A 10,932-nucleotide genomic window follows, 5' to 3' on the forward strand; every position below is an offset into this window, starting at 1 on the left:
ACGATTATTGAAGGGAGATGACATTATTATTTATCCTGTGTACACGGAGGAGGGCATAGCCCAAGGGAACAATGGTTCCAAATATACCTGGTAAAAGACCAGGGAATTTCAAAAGTGGTTACATTATCCCGTGTACATGGAGGAGGGCTTAGCCTAAGAGAGTCTTGGCTCCGTAATGTGTCTCTTTTCAGTAATAGTATACCATGGTTATTAAGGAAAACTGTTTATCCCAGGTAAGATATATGGGAATGTCATTAGGGGTCGGTGGAGGTTACTGGAGCCATATTCAGCCGGTGGTTGGCTGACCCCATACTGTTCATATCTTTTTCAGGTGCTAGAAATGGGGAAGGGCGTGAGTAAGGAAAATTTTAAGGATGTCTGATATGAAGAATTGTATACGAATAATAATGTTTCAAGTAAAGAAAAATCATGTTTAGGCGAGTAACAAGTTTTTTTTTTGTAATTTTCACCGTTTTTATAAGTTTCCGCTGAAGTTTTAATAATAAAATAAAGTTATACTATTTTGTTACTCCCTGCATTTTCGGGGCGTTACAAAGTGGTATCAGAGCCTAGGTTAAAAAAAAATTTTTTTTTTTCAATAAATTATATGGAAAAAGAAATCGGGTTTAAAATTATAATTGATTGAGAGAGGGGTAGATCGTAGTAGGATGGTTATTAATTTTTTTCTTCTTCTATATATATATATTATTTTTTCTTTTATATTTTTTTAATTGATATAGTTGGTTAATAATACTATTTTTTGTGATAATGTTTAGCATGGCAGCACCCTTCCCAGATCCTCGGGAGATAGTTATGAAAGAAAATGATCGAATGACTGACCATATCCATCGAATGAAAACTACCCTGGACAGTTATAACCACATGTTTCCCCAGTTTGCTTTGTCTATCCCATTTGAAGCTCACTGCCTTGTTAAGACATTGCCAAATACTGCACCATGGGCTGGGTTCAAGGCAAGGTATTCTGATTTGATTGTTAATGGGATCCCAAATCATGAGAAATATCTTTACATAGGAGGGGTGCTTAATTGCAAATGGTATCCATCTTTTGAGGATCTAGCCGTGGAGCTACTCAATCATGAATTGGAAAATGTGGTTTATCTATCTGATGGAGAATCCGTCAACAATGAGGAGGTGGAAGATGGGGACCAGGTGGACGATAGGGATGAGGTTGAAGAAAATGAAAGTGAAATCTCGAGTAAAATTTCTGTCTCGGAATATGAGCCAGCTAGCTCCTCCGATGAAGATGACCAGTAAGGGGGTGGTGATCCATGTAAGATAAACTAATATGAAGTAGTCAGGTGTCTAACAAAATTTTGTCTTGTATAAAAAAACAAGGGTGGCTTATGTATGGTATAACATAAGGAAGGTAGACGAATAAAGGGTAGTCACCTGGGATTATACTAGTTAGTCACCATATGTTTTCAGGTATTGTATGGTAGTGTGTATGTACAATAACGTTAATGTTTCATGACGTTATGTATGATGCAGTTAATATATAATATCAGTAATAGTTTATGTATGATATAGTCAATTTTCTTTAAGAAAAAGTTTCTCATATGTTTTGTAACTAATTTAATTTTTTCATCCATGCTATAGGATGACTAACGCAGATAGTTCCGACATAACCCAACCAATGACAAATGATACGAGGGGTCTTGTAACAATTATAGCGGAAGCAATAAGAGGCAACCAACTAAGTGAGGAAGAAGAGAGTATGAAATATTTTAAAAAAATGGTAGGTTATAATCCAAAGACTTATGATGGTAAGCCTGATCCAGTAGAGTTTGAAGATTGGGTCATGAGTATGGATAAACTATTTGAAGCAATAAATTGTCCTGAAAAATGGAAAGTGGGATTTGTGGTTTACCACCTCATAGGTCAAGCTGACATTTGGTGGGAAACAGTAAAAGAAAGACGAAATGAGGAAGGATTTGGATGGACTCAATTTAAAGAACTTATGAGATCCAAATTTTATCCTCAATCACTTCGACGACAAAAGGAAGAAGAATTTAATGAGTTAGTACAAGGTTCAAAATCGGTTATGGATTATGCCACCAAATTTATGGAATTGTTGCGATTTGCGCCTCACATGGTGGCGACTGAGGAATTAAGAATGAACTGTTTTGAGAGAGGACTCAATTGGAATCTTCGCAATATCTACCCATACCTGTTTAAATTACCAAGAGATGTATGATAAGGCCACTAATGCGGAGAGAATATTCAACGAAAGGGGAGACCAAACCAAGCCAAAAAGAATGTTTGAGGGAGGTGAGACACTAGGTAGGGATTTTCATAAACAACCTAACTTTCCAGGACGAAAGTTCTCGGTTAAGGCGATTCCAAGGAGGGTACCAGTCTCCCGCTTTGTGCAAAAAATGTGGATTTACCAATCATACCACAAACCAATGTAGATACCCAAACCTACGATGCTTTGAATGTGGAAACCCTGGACACAAAAGAATCAATTATCCAACTTTGAGAAATAAAATGACAACTGGAGTAGCCACCAACTCTAACTATAATGTTTCAAGAGTTACTCCTAAGTCACAAGGATAAATGGTTCAAAAGCCAAGTCCCATACCAGGGCGAGTGTATGTAATGAGCTCTCAGGAGGTGGAACCTTCAGACAACATAGTTACGGGTAACATTTTTCTCAACTCTACTCCTGTTAATGTGTTATTTGATACTGGAGCATCCCACTCATTTATATCTCTTTCCTTGAGTAAAAGACTTAAACTTGTCCCTAGCATTCAAAATATAGAACACACGATAGGGTTACCCAATGGAAACACCGTTATTTGCTCAGTTGTATATAAGGATAGTATCCTGATCATAGAAGGAAATCCTTTCTTGGCTAACCTCGTTCAACTTGACCTACATGATTTTGATATTATCTTAGGGATGTATTGGCTTATAGAAAACCATGTTATAGTAGACTGCCAAGAACGAGTGGTAACTATTACAAGTCCAAATGGGGACAAAGTAATTTTCCATGGTACCAAAACAAACAAAACCAAGAGGATCATTTCCCTAATGAAGATCTTAAAGTTATTACGTCAAGGGTGCGAAGGATTTCTTTGTGAGATTCATTATATTCAAGGGCATGAACCCTGCATGGCAAACATACCCATAGTTAGAGAATTTAAAGATGTCTTTCCAGATGAAATACCAGGGATGCCCCCACATAGAGAAGTCGATTTTACCATTGAACTAGTTCCGAGTGTTAGTCCTATCTCTAAGGCACTTTATAGGATGGCTCCTGCAGAGTTAAAGGAACTTAAAAGCCAACTCGATGAATTATTAGAGAAAGGATACATAAAACCTAGTACATCTCCATGGGGTGCACCTGTACTTTTTGTTAAAAACAAGGATGGAAGTTTACGATTGTGCATAGACTACCGTGAGCTTAATAAAATAACCATAAAGAACAAATATCCTTTGCCTAGAATAGATGACCTGTTCGACCAGTTGCAAGGTTCAACTATATTCTCAAAAATTGACCTTCATTCAGGATACCATCAATTGAGAATAGAACCAGAAGATGTTTCAAAAACAGCTTTTAGAACCCGATATGGACATTACGAATTTCTTGTTATGCCTTTTGGTCCTACCAATGCTCCAGCAGTTTTCATGGATTTAATGAATAGAGTGTTTAGACCATACTTGGATAAATTTGTGGTTGTTTTCATAGATGACATATTGGTTTATTCTAAAAACCAAGAGGAGCATAGAGAGCACTTGAGGATAGTCTTAGAAACACTGAGAGGAAATAAAATTTATGCTAAGTTGAAGAAATGCGATTTTTGGTTGGATAAGGTAGTTTTCTTAGGACATGTTATATCAAAAGAGGGAGTACAAGTGGATCCACAAAAGGTAGAAGCAATTACAAATTGGCCCAGACCCAAAAATGTGACGGAAATCCGCAGTTTCTTAGGATTAGCTGGTTATTACCGTCGATTTGTGGCAGATTTTTCAAAGATTGCTCAGCCCCTCACCAACCTTATAAAGAAGAATACCAAATTTGAATGGAGTGATAAGTGTGAGAAATCATTTTCTGAACTTAAGGGTCGACTTACCTCTGCACCTATGCTTAACCTTCCCAATGGCACCGACGGGTTTGAATTATTTAGTGATGCCTCAAAACAAGGATTAGGATGTGTATTAATGCAAAATGGGAAAGTAATTGCATATGCTTCCAGACAATTAAGACCACATGAGCAAAATTACCTTACACATGATTTGGAACTTGCAGCTGTAGTTTTTGCCTTGAAAATTTGGAGGCATTACCTTTATGGAGTCTCATGTCTCATGTATACTGATCTGTAGACACCTCAAAATGTCTACCGGCCTTGGAACACCCGATGATGAGGCACTTATTTAATTCGGAATGAAACTTACTTGAATTTGATATAAGGTTATTTATGCTCAAAATCGTCCCCAAAACAACCATTTTATAACCCAGTCCACTTCGACAATTTGCCACATTTTTAACCCACTTAATTGATCATGGGAGTAATATTATATATTAACGGCACCAAACCGTAAATAATACCGAGGAGTTATACATTTTTAGTAGTTGTATTTGATCGGGCCAAATAATAAGTACGTATGTGCGAGGTAACACCTCTTATGTAACTTGACGGCCCAGTTGGTTGTTTTCAGCCCATATGAAAGGCTAAAGATCGTGTTTTACGAAGAGTGGCCCAACAACAAATAAGGAATTTGCATGCGTACACAATGCGGAGGATTGTTTTACGTAGAAGTTTAGTGGAGACAATTTGTTTGGAATAAGCAAAGAAGTCAACTATCAATAGACTTGGTAATGCCTGGTGAGTATTATTGGTCAAAATACCACATGCACTATAATTCTAAAGGATAACGTCTGGACAAAACTCCATCTTACGGAAATTCCAGTTCTTGCCAAATACTTCGTCTGAACTAGTATAAATACTCCCCTTTACACCTTTATTCATCAGAGAAAAATTCATAAAAAAATATATACTACCTTTTCAGAAAATACTATTCCATACAAAATACCACCTTCCCATCATACTTTCACATACATACGTCCACCCTATTTTGAGCATAAAGACGCCCTAAAGTCAGTTCGAGTAAGCTAATTGTCGAAACGCCGTATCCAGGTAGGCCTGAGGGTGTCATATTTATTCTTTACTTCTTATATTATCGTAATTTAGCTTTCGTTGTTTGTAAATAATTTGTATAAATTGTTTTAAAAAACGTTTTCTTTTGTTTAAATCGTCAAATATATAATATTACAAATAAATAGTAGAAGCCGTCAGTTTGATGGGCGATCCGGGTGCCTAACACCTTCTCTGATCGTACCTTTAGCCCCGAATCCGCAATCTTTGGTTCAGACCGGAGTGACGGATCAGTCCCCATTCCAGGGATCAAAAGGGGCCTTTTCCGTTAACTTTATTTTTGTATGTTTTTTTATAAAACCTACTGGCGACTCCATACTATTTACTATATTTTCAAAAAGGAGATTTTTTCAGGGATCCCACAATCATAAGAGTTTGAAATACATTTTTACCCAAAAAGAGATTAATATGAGGCAACGAAGATGGCTCGAATTTCTCAAAGACTATGACTTAGATATCCAGTATCACCCTGGCAAGGCTAATGTGGTAGCTGATGCGCTTAGCCGAAAACCTCCCACAACTTTAGATATACTTAATATTGAGGAGCCCACTATTCAAAGAGACATAGAAAGGTTGGATATAGAAATGGTTAAGGGCAACCTAACCGGGCATATAGCAGCACTAGAAATAAGACCAACCTTGTGCGAAGAAATAAAAGAACTTCAAGAAACGGATCCCCAACTTGATAAGATTCGTAAGGATATCCAAAAAGGAAAAGCACATGGTTTCATCATCCAAGGGATGGATCACTATGGTTTCAAGAATGGTTATGTGTTCCTAACTCGGGGACTCTCAAGAGAAGAATATTAGATGAGGCGCATCACTCCCGATATTCAATACATCCAGGGGGTAATAAAATGTACAAAGATCTTCGACATACATTTTGGTGGAGTAATATGAAACAGGAGGTAGCAGAATTTGTGGCCAAATGTTTGACTTGTCAAAAAGTAAAAATAGAACATCAAAGGCCGGGAGGACTCTTACAATCCTTGGATATTCCCACTTGGAAATGGGAATCAATTGTTATGGATTTCGTGACTGGACTACCCGTGACATCGCAAGGGATGAATGAAATATGGGTAATAGTGGACAGATTAACTAAGTGTGCTCACTTTCTGGCCACTAAGACTTCATGGAATTCCGAGAAATTAGCAAAGAAATATATAAAAGAAATAGTTAGACTACATGGGGTTCCAAGGACAATCATATCAGACAGGGATACAAATTTCTTATCTAGGTTTTGGAAAAGTTTACAAACAGCCCTAGGATCTCAACTTAAATATAGTACTGCTTTTCACCCGCAGACAGATGGTCAAACCGAGAGAACTATTCAAACATTAGAGGATCTATTAAGGGCATGTATTCTGGATTTCCATGGATCATGGGAGCAACACTTACCTTTAATAGAATTCTCTTATAACAATAGTCATCATGCGAGTATTGGTATGGCTCGGTATGAGGCTCTGTATGGACGAAAGTGTAGAACACCTTTGTGTTGGAGTAATATTGATGAATCCAGAGTCATTGGACCTGATCTAATTTAAGAAACCACCGATAAAGTAAGATTCATACAAGAGAAAATGAGAACGGCACAAAGTCGACAGAAGAGTTACTCGGACTTAAAAAGACGACCTATAGAATTTCAAGAAGGTGATTCTGTATTTTTAAAAGTGTCACCTACAAAAGGAGTGATCCGATTTAGAAAGAAGAGAAAACTAAGTCCGAGGTATGTAGGACCATTTAAAATAATTGAACGAGTAGGAGATGTGGCATATCGACTACTCCTACCGATGGAACTGTCAAGGATTCATGATGTCTTTCATGTTTCACTTTTGAGAAAATATATCTCTGATCCTAGCCATGTTGTCAAAATGCCACTCTTGCAAGTTAGAGAAGATCTTACTTACGAGGAGCTACCCATTCAAATCTTGGATCACAAATAAAAAGTTCTTCGTAACAAAACTATTCCATTGGTAAAAGTCCTTTGGTCCCATCATGATGTGACAGAAGCGACTTGGGAAACAATGATGGAAATGAAAGACAAATACCCCCATCTATTCCAATAAGTAAGGTATGTCCAATTTCGGGACGAAACTTATTATAAGGAGGGTAGAATGTAATATTCCGAATAAAATAAATTTATATACTACGAGGTATAAATAAAATGTTACCAATTTTTTTTTTTTTTTTTTTTAAAAGAGACCACTATGTAACTTTATTTAGTCATTCCTATTTTAACTTGATCTACCTTACCACATTAATAATTTCTTAATTCATAATAAGTATACCACTAAAACAAATAACTTTTTTATATAAATAATAGTATGGGAAGCATATGTATGTATAAAAATGTTAACTAGTATTAAGTATGTAGTAGCTAGCCTTGATTGACTTTCTAGAATAGTGGACTATACATGAGTAGATTACTACATGCATAAACCCACGTAGTACATGTTTTACACCAAATTTTTACACATCTAAGGTCTATATAGGGACCTAGTAATGATTAGTAAGCAAAACTATCATTTTAACCGACAATGAATAGCTATAAAAAGGGGAGTTTGGCTAATGATTCATGCACACAACAAAAAAAACTATCATTATATAAAGAATAAGAAAAGGGAGGGGCACGTGGGGAAAAAGGAGGATATAATAAAGGAGATCTTGAGTGCGTTTGACAATCCCGACAATAAGGTATGGTTTCGGGACCCTTCGTCGTAGTAATTATTTAATTACCGTCATACCGTTATATTGCTAAGAATAAAATAAGTTAACATATCATAATGGTAGTAGCTATGTTCTCGTTTTAATGTCATTATATGACTCACATGTTATATAAATTGTCCCATGTGTTTTTGCTTATGTTGGTACTTTTATAATGTACATTTGGCCATTTGTTTATTTGTATACGATTATTGAAGGGAGATGACATTATTATTTATCCTGTGTACACGGAGGAGGGCATAGCCCAAGGAAACAATGGTTCCAAATATACCTGGTAAAAGACCAGGGAATTTCAAAAGTGGTTACATTATCCCGTGTACATGGAGGAGGGCTTAGCCTAAGGGAGTCTTGGCTCCATAATGTGTCTCTTTTCAGTAATAGTATACCATGATTATTAAGGAAAACTGTTTATCCCAGGTAAGATATATGGGAATGTCTTTAGGGGCCGGTGGAGGTTACTGGAGCCATATTCAGCCGGTGGTTGGCTGACCCCATACTGTTCATATCTTTTTCAGGTGTCAGAAATAGGGAAGGGCGTGAGTAAGGAAAATTTAAAGGATGTCCGATATGAAGAATTGTATACGATTAATAATGTTTCGAGTAAAGAAAAATCATGTTTAGGCGAGTAACAAGTTTTTTTTTGTAATTTTCACCGTTTTTATAAGTTTTCGCTGAAGTTTTAATAATAAAATAAAGTTATATTATTTTGTTACTCCCTGCGTTTTCGGGGCGTTACACATACCCCTCTTCAATGCAATGGAACCTCAGAGCCTTCTTAAACACCTTATAGTTTGGAAACTTCAACCCTTTAATCAAGCTAACAGATCCCTTAAATCCAGCAGATGGATTAAAAGTGGGATACTTTTTTATGCTCAACATTAGAATCTGCCTCACTCTCTAGTTCATCGTCATCATATAGCAACACATCATCTTCCCCCTCTTCAGTCTTCTCATCTCCTTCCCATTGTTCAGTAGCAAAATCATCAAAAAACCCTCTAAAAGCACCTTCTACACTCCTTAGTATATCAGGGTCAATAGTTTCAGCAAATAAGTCATCTTCATTTGATTCATCTTGTAAACCATATAATTCATCATAACTGAGCTCACTAGGTTCATAATCTGAGTCACTAGATTCATCACCATCACTATGAAGGGGTGTATTAGAAAGAGCTGTTTTAGGGGCTGCTTTAGGAGCTTTTTTTGGGAGCTGTACTAGAAGGGGTTGTCTTATGAGCTTTTTTAAGAGTGAATGTTTTAGGAAGGATTGTTTTAGGAGGGGTTTTCTTAGAAGGGATTGTTTTAGGAGGGGTTTTTTTAGGGTTCTTTTCTGGAGGTTTGTGATGTTGTGTGACTTGGGGAGGAAAAGTATTAGGGTCAGGAAAAAGCACTTTCAAAGGCTTTGGTTGAGTTAATAGTTGTTGTTTGCAATGCTTTTCACAGCCAACTTTGATCTTCAAGGGGTAGTTGGGTTTGTACTTTGGATTAAATTGTCATAAAACTCTCTTGTCTCTCCAGGTGTCATCTCTTTGACCACATACAAGGTAACCATCCCTTTATTATCTTTTGTTCTCAACAAATCAAACACATCTCTATCATATCTGATTTTATGCCTCCTTGCAAACAAACTCAATCGATCTCTTTTATACCAAAAAGAGTGCTTTTCATTATAGTTTAGTTTCTTCCTTAATACATCATTCACATTAGGGTTGAGAAAAAAATATCCGATCCAATTCTTTTTCCGAATACGATCCGAAATCCGAAAAAAAAATCCGAATATGTGGATACCATTTAAATTGGATATCCGATCCAGTTTTTTCCGAATAAACTGGATCGGATGTGGATTGCGATTTTCTTAAAACCGGATATCCGAATCCGATTCAATTTTTTTTTAAAAAAAAGGGAAAACGTAAAAATGAAAAGAGTAAAACCAACCAACCATTCACTCATTCACATTTTATTCAAACCCTAAAAATCAAAGTAACGCCTCCCTGCCCCCTTCTCTATCCTCTCCTATCCTCTTTTAGATCTCATTATCTCATCATCAACCGCTCATCTCAAATCGACAATCGACAATCGCTCATCATCAATCATCAGTTAATCACTAAGGTAATTTATTTTTCTTGTTTTCGATTTGTGTTTAATCTAAAATTTATGTGCTTTATTCTATTAATTACGTAATTGAAATCAGACGGTTTTTATTTACTTATTTAATTATTGATGATTAGATATTTGATTTACTTATTTAATTTTGATGATTTCAGTGTCAATATACTATTGTTCTCACACCAATAAACTGTTATGATGTTATGGTTTGATTGTATTGGGTATATGTTATTCAATAGACGATTTTGATTCCAGTGGATTTCTTTTCAAGAGCTAATTCGAATTTCTGATATAAAGGTAGGTTTGATTTAAGCTTGTGCCGAGAATGTTCTCTGCCTGATTCAGTCGAAACTTGCTTATTAGTAGTCTTGTGTAGTCACTTAGTAAATAACCAACTTGTTCTATTCTGTAATCTGTAGCCACTGGAATTGAAATGAGTTTGAGTACATCTACATTGTTCTTGTATTTGTTTTGTCTCTTCTAGTGGCAGTGGTTATATTTGTGGGGATAAAGAAATCTTACTTATTCCATTTATTATCATGTTTAACTTGTTAGGTTGTTCCACATTAATCATCTTAATGCCCAACCTTGCAAGTCGTGTAATTTTTTCTTTCTTTCTTTCTTCATTTTATGCATATAACATCAAGTTACGATGACAATAGTGTTGCAAGATTCATAGATTTAGAAGATGATGATGCTGGTAATGAGCATGTTTCCACTAAGAAGGCGAAAACGAATCCTCCACCATCAACGAACAAAAAAAGAGGTAAACCACCAAAAACACCCACACATAGTACTGTAACTCAGGTGGGTAAGTTCAGAAAAAATCGATATCCTTTTTGGGATCATTTTGAAAAAGTTGATAATGGAGAAACCGCTACTTGTCTATATTGTGATGGAATTGTAAATTGCAAATCAACTAATG

General features: G+C 36.2%; 1 protein-coding gene across 1 annotated transcript; it reads left to right on the forward strand.

The window, feature by feature from the left end:
* The first annotated feature begins 2,577 nt into the window (after nucleotides 1–2,577).
* LOC141640813 (uncharacterized) lies at nucleotides 2,578–6,724 on the forward strand. The gene is made up of 4 exons (XM_074449494.1): nucleotides 2,578–3,346; nucleotides 3,560–4,343; nucleotides 5,525–5,652; nucleotides 6,441–6,724. The coding sequence occupies exons 1-4, from the start codon at nucleotides 2,578–2,580 to the stop codon at nucleotides 6,722–6,724; spliced, it is 1,965 nt and encodes a 654-aa protein (XP_074305595.1).
* Nucleotides 6,725–10,932: the final 4,208 nt, after the last annotated feature.

The sequence above is a fragment of the Silene latifolia genome, chromosome 2 (genome assembly GCF_048544455.1).
Source record: "Silene latifolia isolate original U9 population chromosome 2, ASM4854445v1, whole genome shotgun sequence".
NCBI classification, from domain to species: Eukaryota; Viridiplantae; Streptophyta; class Magnoliopsida; order Caryophyllales; family Caryophyllaceae; genus Silene; species Silene latifolia.